General features: G+C 35.0%; 2 protein-coding genes and 1 long non-coding RNA gene across 5 annotated transcripts; 2 read left to right on the forward strand and 1 right to left on the reverse strand.

The window, feature by feature from the left end:
- The first annotated feature begins 2692 nt into the window (after nt 1-2692).
- LOC120257283 lies at nt 2693-5600 on the forward strand. The gene is made up of 3 exons (XR_005535630.1): nt 2693-2792; nt 3796-3836; nt 5236-5600. It is a non-coding gene; the product is annotated as an uncharacterized LOC120257283 (long non-coding RNA).
- A 1035-nt stretch (nt 5601-6635) lies between these two features.
- Nucleotides 6636-10450, forward strand: LOC120282985 (receptor-like protein 15). Of its 2 annotated transcripts, none has more exons than XM_039289815.1 (3): nt 6636-7132; nt 7247-7402; nt 8124-10450. In XM_039289815.1, the coding sequence occupies exons 1-3, from the start codon at nt 6658-6660 to the stop codon at nt 10292-10294; spliced, it is 2802 nt and encodes a 933-aa protein (XP_039145749.1). In that variant the 5' UTR covers nt 6636-6657; the 3' UTR covers nt 10295-10450. The 2 variants fall into 2 exon arrangements, with proteins under 2 accessions (XP_039145749.1, XP_039145755.1); XM_039289821.1 differs by having other exon boundaries at nt 6931-7091.
- A 1014-nt stretch (nt 10451-11464) lies between these two features.
- LOC120254378 (receptor-like protein 9b) lies at nt 11465-18743 on the reverse strand. 2 transcript variants are annotated; one of them, XM_039262484.1, is made up of 6 exons: nt 17207-18743; nt 16406-16510; nt 14506-14974; nt 14283-14438; nt 13933-14076; nt 11465-13807 (listed from the first exon to the last, which is right to left on the reverse strand). In XM_039262484.1, exons 3-6 carry the CDS (start codon nt 14819-14821, stop codon nt 11616-11618), a joined length of 2808 nt encoding a protein of 935 aa, XP_039118418.1. In that variant the 5' UTR covers nt 14822-14974; nt 16406-16510; nt 17207-18743; the 3' UTR covers nt 11465-11615. The 2 variants fall into 2 exon arrangements, with proteins under 2 accessions (XP_039118418.1, XP_039118423.1); XM_039262489.1 differs by lacking the exon at nt 16406-16510.
- Nucleotides 18744-18750: the final 7 nt, after the last annotated feature.

Here is an 18750-nt window from a genome sequence, read left to right on the forward strand (position 1 = left end):
TAAATACACAAATTTTATTGTTATATTTCCTTCCTAACTGTTATATTTATGTTCCTAATGAGCTGCAAGAAAGAGTTGTGCATTTTTTTTCTGATTGGGCTTTGCATGAGTAATTGCTGATACATGGTCTTTATTGCCTTTTCTATTAATTATTTTTTTATTTTTTACTTTTGGTCAAGACATTAAGTAGTGGATGGTTTATCCACCTTTTCAAAAAAAAAAAAATAAGTAGTGGATCGGAAGATTGTCAAATTGAGGCATTGATTTGGATCACAAAACTTCTGGAATGGCATAGGGGATGAAGTAAGTTGTCTTAATTTGTGAAATTATGGTTTCCCATTTTCTTCACAAAATATTTAGTGTTGATATGTTACTGCTACAACATTGATTTACTTACAATGCAACCTAGATCTGCTATCCACTGCGAAAGTTTTGTATTAATGTATTTATTTTTGCTTGTGTGCTGTCATCTTGTTTATATCGGCCAGAATGACATGCACATTCCTAAAATGACAGTGAGGGAGATACTAGACTATTCGGCTCAATTTCAATGTGTTGGTAGCAAGGCATGTAACTATATGTTTTCTATAACTATGTATATATGTATATCCACAAATATGAGTGCTTGTAGTGATAACTCAACTTCTTTGGAGTGTATATATAGAGAGAGGAATTGAGTAATTAGTATGTTAAGTTTGTTATGTTGTTGGTTAGTAACATGCCATGTTTTACTGCACTAGACAACAGGGGAAGGAACAGGGAGGATGCTTCCTTGCTGGTTCCTTTTTCATCCGTTTGGATTCACAGGAGTCTGGTGGATGTTGTGAATTAGTACTGTTTCATCTTTCTGCCAGATTCCAGGACATTCTGTGGAAGTTATTCTATAGGGAGGCTGCAGTTGATCATTGAAAGTAAGTTTGTCAATCTGGGATGTGTAATTCTTTTAACTATAATTCTTTTAACTGTTTCAGTTATTCTAAAGGATGGCCATCTTTTCAAGAAAAACTCGTTTCTTATATCAATCAATTTAGCATAAATTTGCTAACCAAGCACTTTGTGTGTGTGTGTCTGTGCTTGTGATTATTATAGCACTTGTGTGTAGTATATATGATCATTCATAAAAGGTATCTGGCTCTACAACATTGTCTTCTTTCTTCCTCTAGACTTCTACAAATTTGGTATTCGATATATCCTAAGAGGAAAGGCTTTGAACAATCTCCTTGAAAACAAGGTATAGGTCTTTTTTATTAATTCAGTTAAATGAAAGAATAATGCTTAATGTTTGACAATGCTTTAATTCTTATATGATTTTTCAGACTGCATTCACTTCCAAAAAGGACTGTGGTAGAGAAGAAAGGGAAGCATAGTGGGCCACTGCTCAAAGAACACTAGGACTTCAAGCACCAGAAACCAATAACCTCTTTGCTATCAAGAACAGCTACCGTCAGCTCACCGAAATAGCTGAGCAGGCCAAACGCCGTGCAGAGGTTGCAAGGTATATGATCTTTTAAAATGTTCCAAATAGTAATAGTTTTGTATTGTCTAATTGAACATATATATTACTGATTTCTTCTTTTATTTATTGAAAATTTTCAGATTGCGAGAGCTGCACACTCTGAAGGGTCATGTTGAATTAGTGGTGAAGCTGAAGGGGCTTGACATTGATACCATATTCCAGCAGCATTATACAGTGAAATATAATCATTCAAATTATTCATATATGATTATTATAGCACTTTGACCAAATCACAATCAAATTATCACTTATTCTTCATTTCATTGTGGGGAAATTCATTTTCAGTTATCAAATCAAATATGATCATTCATAATGAGTTTGATGAAACCAAGAGAAGCTGCAGGAAAAGACTAGCAGACCATAATAGGAGAAGAAGAAAGCCCAAGCCTCAAACCACTAACACATCAACCTCCTCAAGCCTCAACCATGGAGAGGTATACCTTATTTCTATGCACAATATGATGAATTTAAAACTTGTCTAAAGGCTAAATAATGTCAGTATCAATCATGTTTGTTGCAGGGAGAGTTCTACTGATCTCAAAGTAGTTATCAGGTTGATGTACAAAGCTTTACTATTCACCGGTGTCTACAATTGTTCTAAAGTGCAGCTCATTGTCACAATTGATTTTTAGTAAATTTTTTTTTGATAAAGTCGACAAGCGACAAATCAAAGGATAAGCGGGTACGGAGGTGCACCAGTTATGGTGGCTTGAATGACCTCCTGGGAATAATCCCCCCTCCATGCAACCTTGGATGGGAGAACGAGAGGTAATCCTCACACAGAACTCCCACAGGGGACCCTAAATATGAATTATAATATGAGAGGTTCGAACTCGAGACTTCTTAATTACAACTATGGGTAGTTACCATTGGGCTAGCCCAAGGTTCCTGATTTTTAGTAAATTGATGAACTAATTCAGCATGGAATCTATTGAAACTATTCTTAATTTGATTAACTAGTTATTGAGAAAATAATTGTGGACCCCGCCCAAAGCTTGATTAGAATAATCAAAGCATTGTTTTTCCCCTTTATTCTCTTCCCTTTTGTCAGGTTGCTCTCAATCTAGTGGTGATGAGGAATTCCCGGAGGAATTCATGGGTTCCCATCACATCTATGCCTTTGATATTTCAGCCTTTTAACTTTATTGTTTTTCCTCTTCTCTCGTGCTTCTTCTTCATTCCTTTGTCTTGTAAGGGAGGTTGCTAGTTGGAAGGTTTTTGAAGCTTGGTTTTCAGCTGGGCTATTTTTTCAAAACTCTCTTTTCCGGCCATCGTAGTAAGCCCCTAGCCATTCTTGGTTAAATTCTTTTAGTAGTGTTGTTTTTGGTAACTAAAACCATGACATTTTCTCTATCCTTTGATTAACTTGCTATGTTTTGTTGAATAGCATGTTAGCTCTTTTTTATTTAGAAACCTTGGCATGTTGATGGCTAAATTCGGAGTTGTTCATGCTTGTTGTTCTCTTAGTTCATAGCTCATAATTGTTGTTGAAATCCTTGGAGCTTAGTGTTAGTTCAAGGGCTTGTGCTTAACCATCCTTGTTTTGAGAAAGGTTTGGCCTTGGTATTAGTTTAATGAGTGTTAAGTTGCTTGTTTCTTGCTCACCCAAGCATGGTGGAGATTCTTGGACCTTATTTGAGGGTAGAACCAGCATGCTAAAAGCCATGCATATTGTGTATGTTTCCTTGTATATATATACATGTATTTTATGTATGTACTGGTTGTATAAATAGATATGTTTTTATTTTTCTCTCTTAGTTTGTTTCTACAACTTTTGTTGTTGGTGGAGTGGTTTTGTAAAGTTGATAGCATTATTGTGTTAATATGTCTAAAGACTAGAGCTTGGTTGTGAATCTGCAGAAATGTTTTTGTGTTAATGGTTTGCATTTTTTTTTTTTTATATTTATTAGTCAAAGCATTGTAAGAGAATGAGGGAAGTTTTGTAGTGGAATGTGTTTAGAATTGGATGGTGGAGATGTTCTCATCAAGTTAAAGTATTAGTTCAAGGCAAATGTCAAATGATTGGAGGTTAAGCATTGGATCACTTTAATTTTAATCATGTTAATTGGTTAAACCTTTGAGATGTATTTAATTTCTTGTGTGAGTTCCTGCTGGAATACATGCAAGACACTTATTTCATTTAGTTTATTTATTTATTTATTTATTTTGGTTTCTCTCTCTAGAGAATGTAAAAGTAATATTTGGTTAGTGTTTAAACTTGTGATTAGAGTGATTTTGTTCTAACTTTGGTAAATCATTGGGTTTTGGGATCGTTTTAGGGAGTGGTCTTGGATCTCATTTTGCACTTAGGCAATACCAGGTAAGTAATCCACCGATAACTCCGTATTTCAGTATTTGAGAAATTATTTTATTCGGTAAAATAATTATCTAATATTTTGTTATTTTATTTTGAATATCTATTATTTTTGTTAATTTTTAAATTACTATTTGGAATATGTATTTTGAGGCATTCTCTCTAATTAATTATTTTTATTTAGTTGTTGACTTGGTAAATCTACATTGGTGTAATGCTAATTAAATGATTGCTATTCATTTTAACTTGGTTATTAATTTATTATTTATACTAAGTGTGCGATTACATTCAAATGATTACTTCAACATTTATAAAATTCGTTTGTTTGCTGGCGTGGGTTGATGACTCCGTTATCATTGGGATTGACTTAGTTAATCCCAATATTTATTTATTTATTTATATAATCATTTAATTTAGTTTTGAAAGAGCTGGTGTTTTGAATAATTTTAAATACTTTATGTACTTAAATTTTTATATTTCATTTATGATTATCGATTTATTTTCCTTAAAGTGAGATTTTGATATTTATTAGTATTTTTGAATATATATGAACTTGAGGAATTTTAGAAATTTCTGAACTTGTACTCTGTAAATATTTTGTATTTGAATGTTTTGGTCTCCAAATGAGCGATATGCAACAGTTAGTGTGTGTGTGTGTGTGGGGGGTTAAACCTTGACCTTGTCGACAAGTAATTTTGAGAAAATGAGACTGCAATTTCGCATCGTGTCCGTTCGGTGAAATAATCAACGGCTACCTGGTATTCAGTCTCGGGATGCCGAGGGTAAATAAATGATTTCTATTATTTTGGACTCGGGTCTATCACCGAGGATAAACAAATGACCTTTGGCACTTACAGTGAATTTGGAGACATACTCTCGATTTTGTTATCTATGCTTTATCCTTTGGTTTTGATAATACTATTTGGTGCTATTGATTTTTGTACAAATTTCATATTCGCATTCTTGGTTTTCAAAATTTTGGTAAACGACTTACTTGGAAATATTCTTTTATTAGAATATTATACTCTATATTTTGTTAAATTGTGATTTCGGAGACTTATGCTACTCTGAAAATCCGGTATACTTGAAAAGTCACTTTTGTAATTTCTGATTTAGTCCAACTATGGTTTGGAGACTTATGCTCATATTTAGAAAATTTTCTATATTTTTGATTTACAACTTTGAATCTAGTAATCTTTTGATTACAGTATTCTTAAATAGAGGTATTACCTGAGAACTATACCTCTGTTGAATTATCTATTTTGTATTTGTTTAAACTATGTTTAAACTTTGAATTATTTTTAATATCTGAATTCGAGATTTATGAATCATGTTGTTTTAAATCACTTTCTGGATTACTTACTGGGCTAGTGAGTTCATGGATTTGTTTTAAATCCTTTTTCAGATCAAGAGTGGTAGACCGGGGTGGATCTTTAAAGACTTCCTGTAGATGTTGCTTGTCCTGTTGTAAAATTGTAGTTCTTGTCATTGTCTATCACTGTGTTCCTATATTTTGTATTTTTGGACTTCTTATATCTTTGCATTGTATACTCTGTAGAGTCTGTAATCCTGTAACTCATTTGGTTTGTTTTAGTTTTGTTTGTCCTAAATCAGGTTCTGAGGCCTTGCAGGTCTACTTGGTTCACGCCCTGTGGATCTGCAGCTGTTTGTCTGGGCGCCGGGTCAGACGAGCCGGGTTCGGGGCGTGACAATAATTCTCTAACCATGTCGAAAAAACTTCATTAGTTGTATTTATATATATCTGTGTTTTCCATCAATCAATGAATTTTGTTAGGTTTTAATTATGTATTATTTGGTCATATTTGATTATTGTAGTCTTCTTCATCATAAATTTTAAAAAATTATTATCCTAAAAAAGTAATAATATTTAAAAAACGATTCACATTCGCAGCGGTTCAAACAGCAAATTGGAGCGATTTTAGAATCGTGGCGGTTAACCCCCGACAAAAGTAAATAATTGATTATACTTTACATTTGGCAGGCCTTACCATGGTGGTTTTACACTCGTCGCAAAATGCGTACGAGGAGAGCGATGGTGACATATGGCGGCGGGTTTAGTGGCGGTTTATAACCGCCGTGAATTCCATCATGCACATTGTGGCGGTTATTCAGGCCATTGATCAAAACAACCGCGAAATGCGTTGGCCACTCCTGAATTCATGGCGGTTGTTAACTGCCACCAAATTCAATTAATGGTGGGTATAACCGCCAGCAAATGATCCAAAACCCCCTCTAAATGCTTGATTTTTTGTAGTGACAGCAAGAGCTATCAAAGGGTCCATTGGAAATAAATAGGCAAGCTTAACTCTAGACTTCCACAAGTAATTGATTGACTCAAATTATTGTGTACGTACTTAATTACTTGTTAGTCATGGCACATTATTATAAATAAATGAAATATATGTGGTGGAATGGTAGCTAATTAAGTTGTGCACAAAGCTAATCAATTAATTACCTAAATTACAACCACCTCAATAAAAAATGGATGTATATTTTGTCAAACACGGCATGAGCTATCAAAGGGTCCATTAAACGTAAATTGGACATAAATAGGCAAGCTTGACTCGAGACTTCTACAAGTAGTTAATACTACTCAAATTATGGCATGAGCTATCAAAGGGTCCATTAAACGTAAATTGGACGTAAATAGGCAAGCTTGACTCGAGACTTCTACAAGTAGTTAATACTACTTAAATTATTGCATGTGTGCTTACTTGTTAGTCACGGCACATTATTATAAATAAATGTTATGTTGTGGGGTGGTAGCTAAGTAAGTGGCTCACACACAACTACGCAATCAATTAAGATGAAGCACTCGCAACTATCTCTCTTGTGTTCATCATGGCTCAGTACTCTTATGTTATTTTGGATGTTGTTGCTGGCTCATCATGTCTTACAACAGTCAAATGGTTGTTTTGCTTGTGTAGAGGAAGAGAAGATTGCTCTTCTTAATATCAAATCAGCATTTAGTGATCATAAAAGCATTGTTGATCCATACTCCTTCTTTCAGTCATGGAATAAGAGTATTGAATGCTGCAATTGGTATGGAGTGCATTGCTCACCCACCACAAAGCATGTTAGGCAACTGAAACTTCATGACTGCTCTAATACCAGAACTCTAAATACCTCCTTGTTCCTTCCATTCCGGGAACTTCGGAGCCTCGTTCTATCATTCAATGGCTTCAACACCTGCATCCCCAGTGATTGTTTTAGGAGTTGGGCAGAATTGGACAATCTTTGGTACTTGGATCTCTCATATAACAGTTTTCACTTTACCAATGGTACTGTTGTGCATGTGTTCATTTTGTACACCATTTAATTTCTATTGTTGTTTCTACTCAATGGTTTTCTTATCTTCTTTGTTATTCTAACGCTATTCATATCCTTGAGTGCAGTATACAGTGCCACGCCGAAGTTGAGCAAGCTCAGATACTTGGATTTGTCAAATAATCAGTTCAATGAAAGCATTGTTCCACATTTGATTGGACTATCTTCTCTCAAGACTCTTTATTTGGAATGGAATGACATGGGTGGTGACCTTCCTCTCAAAGGTAAGTACATGTTCTTGCTTTTAAAAGATATTAAATGAAAAATGAAAAATGAAAATGAAAATTATAGTAATATTTATGCAAAATCATTTATATTAATAAATAAATAATTATTATAACATATATGGTCAATCAACTTTATCAAAATAAATATTTAATTATATTTTATTTACTTGATAATTAATATTCTATCAAACCCAAACGCCTCAAAAGGTTTTACATAAAAATTCTAATACAATGCCATATTAAGCCTCACGTGACGGGCTTGATGCAGGAGCATCATCCTTGAATCCCAAACTTGGCAGACAACATTCGCCCACTTTTGGAAGTATTTCGGGAGTAGAAGGATGGGATCGTAATCTTGTTTTTATCCAATTTTTTTTAATTTTACAATCAATATAAACATAAATATAAATTAACATATGAAAAACATTAATGATAATTATTATTTATACATTTTAGTTATATACATAGCGCTAATATTTGGTTTAAGGGATGGAGCTTGAATGGGGTTTGTAAACCCCTAAAATGTCCATCCAAGTATCATCAGTTTTACACTTGACAGTACATTTTTAGAAACAAAAATGGCTAAGTTTGGGAGTATTTTACATTGTTCTCAAATAACATTACTTTTTTGTTTTGAATTTAATTAAGTTACATTTACTGATTTATTATTATCATACTATCATTTGATGATAAATATTACTTATTTATTCTATTTCAGGATTATGCAAATTAATGAATCTTGAGGAGTTAGACATTGGGTACAATGATTTAAGTGGAGATATTCCATTGTGTTTTGGACATCTATCGTCTCTGAGTTATTTTGACATCTCCTACAACCAAATCCAAATGCCTTTTCCTTCAATTATCTTTAAAAACCTCACAAAACTCAAGTATGCCTTCTTTTCAAACAATTACTTCTGTGGTGCTCTCTCAATAGATGAATTTGCTAATAATACCGAGCTTAAAATATTAGATTTTTCTAACAATAATCAGCTAGAGGTCCAAAATGAACATGTAAGGTTGACACCATCATTTCAACTTGATGCTATTTTCTTGTCCAACTGCATCTGTAATTCAGTTCCCATGTTTTTGTCCACTCAGTATCAAATAAAACACATTGATCTTTCTAATAGTAACCTCAAAGGTAACATACCAATGTGGTTATTTCAAAATAAAACTCATCTATATTATCTAAATTTAAGGAATAACTCATTAACTGGACCATTGATCTTCCCATCTCATCTCAAAACAAATTTGATTTGGTTTGATGTATCCAACAACAAACTCATAGGAGAAATACATATGAGCATTGGCTATGTGATTCCTTATATTTCTTATTTGAACATGTCTGAAAATTCCTTGCAAGGTGTCATTCCTTTTTCATTTAGAAATTTGAGTCACCTGAACACTCTAGACTTATCCAATAACAAGTTATCAGGACAAGTTTCTAATTCTATTGAATATTTAGATAATCTTCTTGTGTTAGACTTAGGTGAGAACAATTTCCAAGGAAATATGTTTACAAATAACTTTAGCCTAACTTATCTATATGCTTTTATTGTTAATAAGAACCAATTGACTGGAGAGATTCCAAATAGTATTTGCAAGATGTTTTTTTCAATCTTAGATATTAGTGAGAATCGATTGTCTGGTGCATTGCCTTCTTGTATGAACAACTTTCAATATTCCCTTAAGGTCTTGGATGTTAGAGGAAATAGTTTAGAAGGAAGTATACCATCTAAATTTTGTGGTTTTTTTTGGCTTCAGTACTTGGATCTCTCTAACAATCATTTCTCTGGTTTAATTCCACCTTGCTTCAACTTCCCTCACTTGTTGTATTTGAATTTGAAGGATAACAACTTCACTGGTTCCTTTCCAAGTGCTTCTTTTGGCAACAACCTGGAAATACTAGACATAGGAAACAACCATTTCATTGGTGGTATTCCTAATTGGATAGGCACCCTCCAAAATCTAAAGATATTCTCTTTGAAAGGAAATCATTTTAAAGGACCAATCCCCAAACAAATATGCAACTTGAAATATCTTCACATATTAGACTTTTCTCAAAACAATTTATCTGAAGAAATTCCTCCATGCATTCATAATATCGGTCATCATTTGGATTCTGTGACCATCATTTTGGAAGAGGTTGGTATTGGCATCAATGAGTCCAATATCTTTCCCTATCACTACTTCTCCAATATGCTATCTCCCGCGGAAATGTTCCCAGCTTCTGTTGAATATATTGATTTTGCAACAAAAGAGAGATCATATGCTTACAAAGGTGATATCATCAACTACTTTTCTGGAATAGATTTGTCTTGCAACAAATTGGTTGGTCAGATCCCAATTGAGATCGGCGACATGGCATGGCTCCTAGCATTAAATTTGTCCAACAACATGCTACATGGTCCAATACCTCATACACTATCACGGTTGACAGAGATTGAAAGTTTAGATCTCTCACACAACATGTTGGCAGGAAGAATTCCTTCGCAACTAGCAGAGTTGCATTTCATTGAATTTTTCTCAGTGGCATATAACAACCTCTCTGGTCCAACACTTGGGATGGTTGGACAGTTCAGCACATTTAGTGAGAAAAACTATGAGGGGAATCCTTATCTTTGTGGCCCTCCCTTGGTGAAGAGTTGCAATAATATGTCATCACCACAACAAAATCAAGTTAAAGATGGCCACAAAAACGAAGAAACAATGGAGCGCTTTATAACCATTGCAATTTTTGTTTTAGGTTTTATTATGGGCTTCTGGGGATGGATGGCTCTTCTATTTTTCAAGAGAAGCTTGCGTTATTCTTTCTTTCTAGGAGTGGATGGATACATGGAGGATATTGTTGACATGGCTCGAAATCTTCTAGCAAAGATTAAATAGCATCGGTAGGCATTTGGTTGCCTTATATTTTAGCGCCAAGCTTGTGCTTTGTTGTCCTTTTCTCTCTTTCTCTTGTTGGGAGCCTTAATCACTTAGCTGGTTTGTGATGTTCTCTTTATGTTGTTTCCATATTTATGTATTATTGTTTATTGTGCATGGTAACTATGTACTTTATTTTTAATAAATGCTTGTGGTTAATCCATTTTATCTGAAAAAAACGAGCAAATAATTAGTGGGTTTCATATTTTCATTCTTGAGACACATTGGCTGAGAAAGGATTAAATTATTCATGATGTCTTGCAATTTAATAAACTCATCAATTCAAGGAAATTTTCAACTATATAATTGAGAAACATGTGTTTTTTAATACTATATGTTCAAATCAAAATAATCATAAACGAGAAAAACATACTAACAAAGCACATAAGCACATCATGTGTGAACGTTAGAAATATTAGCTTCCCCAGCTCAAAACAATCATAGAACTCAACAATCTTGAATTGATGTAGCTTTGGATAGCAATCTTTGTATTCAATGATGTTTAGCATCATGGATTGTTCATTGATTAATAGTTGTTTGAGTTATCAATAACAGTTTCATGTTCAGATATTTGGTTTCTTATTCAGTATCTCTGTTTTAATCTAAGCTTGAGTTATTAAATTAACATGTTTGCAGGGTGAGTAGTTAAGTCAGTTTATTCATCTTTCCAGAATTTCAACTTAATCAATATAAGGGGTTGAATAAAAATTCAATTAACCTTTTTTTTTTGGTTAGAATTGCAATCCTAACAAATGGATTGATAATCAATTTCAAAAAGTTGGACTAATTAAATAGTATTTTGACTGCAATTTTAACAAGGCAAGACAGTGAAACTGGAGAAGGATATATAGAGATCATTCTCATTCATTCAACAAGAAACACTACCAAAGTGGAGTAAAATCTCTTTGGCATATCTATGCAGCTGCAATTGTGCAGTATCAGTCTGAAAAGTATTTATGATGGAGACATATTGACTAAGGTATTATTCCAAAGCTTTAAGTATGAAGAAATTCATAGATGATTGATATATAAATTAAAAGCCTGTTTAATTATCTCATCAAAAGAAAAAGTAAAAATAAAATAAACAGTAAAAAATTGAATAAACTAAAAACAATCATGTAACTTCAAATACCTTACTTGGATCAAGTCTTTCAAAGAAGCTAGAAATACAAAGTCAAACAGTTAAAAGACAAATCCTAACTAATAGACCATCCATGATGCTAAGTTGCAGTAAATTAAGAAAAACATTCCAAACTCTCTGGACATCTGAAATAGTAAATGATCAAATGCATACCAAAAAACATGACTTTGTTTTTGCTACCAAATTACTAAATCTTAAAAAGACTTCCTCACCATAGCTATCTATTACAACAAACAGATAGTGGCGCCAACTTATCTTGAAGTAGAGTAGAGCCATCCATCCCCAAAAGCCAATGATGAAAGCCAGTGTAAAAGATGCGAAGAAAAAAAGATTGTCAATTGTTTCTTCATTCCCAAAATCATCTTCTACCTCACCTTGTCGTGGTGATGGCAATGGTGTGCAATTCCTTACCAATGGTGGACCGCAAAGATATGGGTTCCCCTTGTAACTGCTTTCATCAAATGTGCTAAATTGCGAGACCCTTCCCAGTGTAGGACCAGATAGATTATTGTATGCCACTGAGAAGACCTCTATAAAATATAGCTCTGCTAATTGTGTAGGTATATTTCCTGTCAACATGTTGCAGGAGAGGTCTAAACTTTCAATATCTGTCAACCTTGATAATGTATCAGGAATCGGCCCAGAAAGTTGATTGTTAGATAAGTTCAAAGCTCGTAGCCAACTCATGTTGCCCATCTCCATTGGTATCTTACCGACAAGTTGGTTGCAAGACAAGTCTAGTCCAGAAAAATAGTTTATGATGCTCCCCTTGTAAATGTATAATCTGCTCTTTGTCTCAAAGTCAATGTCTTCAACTTCCATTATTGTGAGATAACCACCATAATCCTTCACCTCGATAATGCCTCTGTAAGAGGGATGAAATTCCCAAGTTATTCCTGTGTTAATTTCCACAGAAAAAGATCGCACGCTCTCAACATGCCCCATATTGTCAAGACATGAAGGTATGTGTCCGAAGAAATTGTTATGAGAAAGATCTAGTATCCGAACATATTTCAAGTTGCACATTTTTTCTGATATTGGTCCTGTGAAATTATTTCCTTTTAAAGAAAGTATCTCAAGGTTTAGGATAGCTCCCCTTATCCAACTAGAGATATCACCAAAAAATTCATTGTTTCCAATGTCTAATATTTTCAAAGGGGTGCCTGACAAAGCTATGGGAATTAAACCTGTGAGTAGATTATCATTTAAATTGAGGTATTCCAAGTTAGACAGATTGAAGCAAGATGGAATTTTGCCGAAGAAATGATTTCTAGAAAGATCTAAATATTGAAGAGAAGAGCAATTGCATAAGTCATTAGGTAATTGGCCTTCCAGATTATTTCCTCCGACATTAAGGATAATGAGAAAAAGGTTACTCAAACAACTCGGCAGATTTCCAGACAATTGGTTTTCACTTATATCTACAAACATTAGTCTACTCTGACATAGATAGCTTGGAATTTTCCCAATGAATTGATTGTCATTCAGAAGCAGAGAAGATAGCGAAGCTAAGTTTGAGTTCTCTGGTAGTGGCTTTCCATGAAATTTGTTTTTAGACAAGTCTAATATATCAAGTTGGTGTAGACCTCCAATCGAATCAGATGGTTGTCCTGAGAAATTGTTATTTGACAAGTCTAAATATCGTAACTGATGAATATTAGAAAATGAGGGAGGAATGGCACCTTGGAACAAATTGCGAGACATATTCAAGTATGTTAAGTTAGGAAGTGAGAAGCCAAAGCTCGCCGGAATTTCTCCGATGAGTTTATTGTTAGACAAATCAAGCCATGGCAAATTTATTTTGACATGAGATGGAAGGATAAGTTGTCCGGTCAAAGAATTGTTATGGAAATCTAAGAAGCTCAGATTGGTCTTGTTCTCAAACGACCATGTGGAAATATCACCATTCATGTTGCTATTAGAAAGATCAATGTATCGAATATAATGCTGAGAGGACAAGAAAGTGAGAATTGAACTATTGACGATGCAATTTGTTAATATGATACCATCCAATTGAAATGATGGTAGCAATGATGGATATTCAGTTTGGACTTCAAGCCAATTATTGTTTGAAAGGTCCAATAGTTTGAGTTCAGTGTGATTGACAAGTGAACTTATTGGGAAAGTGCCTTCGAAATTATTATCATTGAAGAAAACATATTCAAGCATCGTAAGATTTTTTATCATGGCTGAAGGGAAATCAGTTTTGAATTGATTGTTGGAAATAGCAAAAAATTTAAGGGATGAAAGATATCCTAGACAAGAGGGGAGGTCTCCAATCAACTTATTAGAACTAAGGTCCAACTCTTGAAGTTTCTTTGTCTTGCACAATCCTGTCAAAAATATAATAGTGAAAAAAGCTTATGGTTGAAGGCATTTTTAAATTTAAAAAGGAAATAAATTTAACTAAAGAACAAGGAAAAGTTATGTGTTAATTTGGAGGGAAATCATCTCTTACCTTCCAAGGAGGTGCCATTGAGCTTGTTCCGTGACAGAGATAAGACTTTGAGTGAGCTCCATTCATTCTCCATGGATGGAATGTCTCCACTAAATTCATTCCAACTCAAATCCAACACTTCAAGTTTGTTTAATCCGCTCAACTCTGCGAGAGAAAAACAAATGTCAAAATAGTTTTCACATCTCGCACTTTATCCAAAGTTATCTTAATTTCCAATCTTTTGAAAATTATTTAAGGTGTTCAGCGATTGAAAAACTCTTTTGATGATCAAGAAAACAGTAAATAGTGAGTAAAAACATCTCATTTGGTGAAAATAAAAACTAGATCAAGTAGAAATAAAAGCATTGCACCTTTGAATGGAAGGCTTCCTTGCATTTGGTTATCACTAAGGGAGAGAGTTTTGAGTGAAGTCAATCCAGCCAAAAATGGAACAATGGTTGCATTCAAACTATTGGAAGACACATCCAAGTACTCGAGCCTGTTCATCCTTAACCAATCCCCCAATGCTGGAAACAAAAACAATGAGATCTTAAACATTAATCACAAGAAGCTTATATACTGTGAAATACATACCACTGATAAAGGAGTCACTCTCCATGCCATTGCCTATCAGTGCCAACCCTTTGAGAGATCTCAGAGAAGCCAAAGATGCAAGAGTTTTGCCATCAAAGTAGTTTGCAGAGATGTCTAAGTACTCTAGCCTCTCCAATGGAACAAGGTGTTGAAAACAATCAATAGGAAGACAAGCAGTGTTACCATTGTTGAAAAGCACCAGGCTTCGCAATTTTTTGAATGGCAAGAACAAAGATATGTTCAGAGTGTAGTATGAAAACCGGGAACCACCATCCGAGTCCCAACTGAGGTCTAGACTTGTGATGCGCTTTGTCATTGGCGAGCACTGTATTCGGTCCCATCTGCAGCAGTCACTGCTATAACTAATATTCCATGTTTGAAAGAAAGGATGCCCATCAGCAGTCAGCGAGAGTTTAATGTCTAGCAGAGCAATCCTTTCCTCTTCTATGCAGGCAAGGTAGCCATTTGGCTGCAGCCAGATCAAAAGGAGTATTGAGCACAAGAGAGAAAAAAATTCCATATGAACAAAAGAAGTATTTGTGAATGCTGTGAATCACATGCAATCTATTTATAATGCAGATAATCATGTAAAGACTTGGTCACCCTTTATAGTTATCACTGCGGCCGCCCATTTCTCTTTGTATTTGTTGTGAATAAGGAAAAGACAAGTATTAAAGCCAAGGCTAGAAAGGATTTGATATGACTAGAATTATTTTTGGGGAGTGACCTTGATTGGATCTTTTAGCTTTGTTTACAGTGCATAGATTATTAAAAAGTAGAAAAGCTGGCAAAGAAAGATCAAGACATCATGAAGAGAAGAGGTAAAGAATGAAATATGGTCTACAATTCATTCAAAGAAAATGATTTCTGACTTATTAAGTGATGTTGGTTAGACTACCAAGTCTTTCTTGATTATTTAGTTTATGTAATATTGTGAATGACTTGAGATCAATGACCAATCAGCAGAACTAAATCGATGAATTCGAGAAGGTAAAAATATTAGTTTGACATGTTCAAATTACTTGTCAAGCGAGGGAGACAATAGGTTTTAAATAACAAAGTGAACCCCTTTTAAAAGTTTCAATTTATAATTTTACCAACATATATATATATATATGTTTGTATGCTACCAATGTGAATGTCCATTGAATTTGTTACATAGGGATCCACCACCCTAATTTTTCCATAACTGCAGTTGTGGGGAAGGGTTGGCTTAAGGTATATGAAGCTAGAGATATTGGCTCTCACAAGCGATGTGGAACTATGGACCTGAGCCACTACGTCCCAACACCCCCTGGGCCCACAGAGGATGTGGGACCCAAGATCCTAGCTCATCCAAGGCACATGCAAGATCGATACATGGGACCCAAACTCGATACCATGTTACATAGGAACCCACCACTCTAACTTCTCCATAACTGCAGTTGTGGGGAAGGGTTGGCTTAGGGTATATGAAGCTAGAGAGATTGGCTCTCACAGGCGATGTGAGACTATGGACCTGAGCCACTACGTCCCAACAGAATTAAGGTCTAACGTCACCCTAAGCCAATTGTAGACTTTAAAAAAAGAATGAAGATGCTATAATTGATGTTCCTTTCACTCTAATAGCATCTCAGTGAAAGAAGTTACAAATGAGAGAAATATATGATTCCACAACATTGTTTGGGTTAACAAAGGCATAAACCTATTCATGCAATATTTGTCATAAATAATATCAAACTATACAACTTAACATATATAATTAATTTTATGGGGATACTGTGTAAATAGATTTGAATCATGATGCGGATTAATTTTTTGAGAGGTCACTAAGTTTTGAACTTTTTTCTTTCCGGTTACCAAATTTTAATTTGTATCATAAAGGTTACTCAAGTTTGATTTCGTTTCACCGGGAGGTTACCCGCGAGTAACCACATCCATGCTGCTGACGTGGATACCGGAAAAAACACAGTCAGCATAACTCGCCACGTCATCAGTCTGAGATGCAATCTCCACGTCAGCTGGCCTGTCCACATCAGCAAACTTGTCCACATCAGCAGAGTTGATAACCGTTTTGATACTAATTGAAAACTTAGTGACCGAAATGAAATAACAAAGAGTTAGGGTTGGGGTTTGGCTAGCCGGCCTGCTGACGTGGACAGACCGGTTGACGTGGAGGCTCCATGTCAGACTGAGGACATGATGAGCTGTGCTGACTGCGTTTTTTCCAGCATCACGTCAGATGTGGTTACTCGCGGGTAACCTCCCGGTGAAACAAAATCAAACTTAAGTAACTTTTATGATACAAATTAAAACTTGGTAACCGGAAAAAAAAAAGTTCAAAACTTAGTGACCTCTCAAAAAATTAATCCATCATGATGCACACACAAACTAAAATCTAGTTAAGAGCAGGGGTTTCAATGCATATACCCTCTTAAATTTTCTCATTTAACAATAAATGAAAATCATATCAAATACCCTTAACATTATGACATATCCACTTGGAAATAGTCAACATTTTTTTTTGACACATTTCTTTTGATGTTATATATTTAGCTTCTCACCTTTTTCTTTCCCATTTTAAAGGGTTTAACCTTTTGCAAAAGAAACTTATATTTAAAAAAAGAAAAAGAAAAATATGTACCTATAACATTGATATCCGAATAAAAGAAAGAAAAATGAGCGCACATGCGATCTACTCTCATCAGAACCACACGATTACCTCGAGATAAGTCAAAGCTCTGATCTCCGGACAATCTCCACCGTCGTTCGCAGCGGAACGTCACCTCACGGCCGCACCTCCCCATACTCGCCATCACCGTTGGCTCTCTGTTCGCCATGCTCCATCTCCAATGGAAACCCTAACCATAACTCCATCTTCATCTCCATCGTCAAACCCACTGTCGACTCTTCAACGATCCCCGAGGCCCTCACCGCCTTGGCGAACTCGACATCGCCTTCCTCTCGCCTTGATCTCCGCTTCCTCCTCTCCGGTGCGTCCACCATCGCCTTCGGCCTCGGATTCTTCCTCAAAATCCACCGATTCGTGTTCTTCATCGCTGTCCAGGTACTCGCAGGGTTATTCCACTCAATCGGCTGGCCCTTTGTGGTCTCTGTGGTGGGGAATTGGTTCGGGAGGTCAAGGCAGGGACTTATCATGAGGATATGGAGCTCGCACACCTCCATCGGGAACATCCTCGGATCGGTGACGGCATCCTCGGTTCGGGAGGTCAAGGCAAGGGCTTATCCTTCATCCTCCCAGGTTTGCTTATCGTTCTGGTTGGGATCTTTGTTTGGGGTTTCTTGGTGGTTGATCCAAGAGAAGTGGGATTCGAAACCCCGCTTCTTGCAATATATATATATATATATATATATATATATATACATATATAAATTTCATTTTGCAATAATTTGTTGCATGTGGAGATTTATGGCTCTAAAGAACTTGATTAATCACTAATAAGCGGTAATGGCATTGATCATTAAAAGATGCGAGTCTTTGATGGAGTTCAATAAACAAACTGGTTTCAAGATGTCCAAGAAGTTGGAAATAGGCTTCATACCTCATGATCATAATCAATTGGCAATTGCTTAATTTAGAAGGCCTTAAATCTTAAAGATTATTTAATTTTGGCTATAATTATTCTCATGCTCATTTGGTATGCCTTCAACTCGTTGCTGCATCACTCGACATATTTGACCTTTGTTTTGGGAAAAAAAAATTGGTGGTGGATGAGAATGAGTTTGAATAAAAAACAAATAAAATTTAATGTCACTTGCAATAAACAATATCAATTTAATGTCATTGGATGATTGGATCTGATTCCCATCCATGGATGAAAAATTCTTTATGGATAGTTCTCAACAATGAGGCAGGAGAAAATTTTAAGTGATTAATTAAGTTCTGCTTCACTGTAATTATCTGCATGATGGTGTAAACAATTTGAAGCTGATGTGATACAATTAGCAATTTAGCATGATGATATCACTGATGCCTTAGATATATTAATTTATAGCACAGGAATCACAGATGGGACAATCACAAAATCAACTAACAGACATATTCACAGAAACTTCACTGAAAAAAAAAAAAGCTAATGATAGTAAAATGGAAATCAGAAATGATTTATTCTCCAACTTTAACATATAACATAGATATATTAAATGCAATATGTGGATAAATATGCCTACCAACAAGACTACGTCCTTGACAGCAGTTTACCAATCTTGTCAATGGCTTCCTTGGTGTATCTGTCAGTTGTTAGC

This window comes from Dioscorea cayenensis, chromosome 3 (assembly GCF_009730915.1).
Source record: "Dioscorea cayenensis subsp. rotundata cultivar TDr96_F1 chromosome 3, TDr96_F1_v2_PseudoChromosome.rev07_lg8_w22 25.fasta, whole genome shotgun sequence".
Lineage (NCBI taxonomy): Eukaryota > Viridiplantae > Streptophyta > Magnoliopsida > Dioscoreales > Dioscoreaceae > Dioscorea > Dioscorea cayenensis.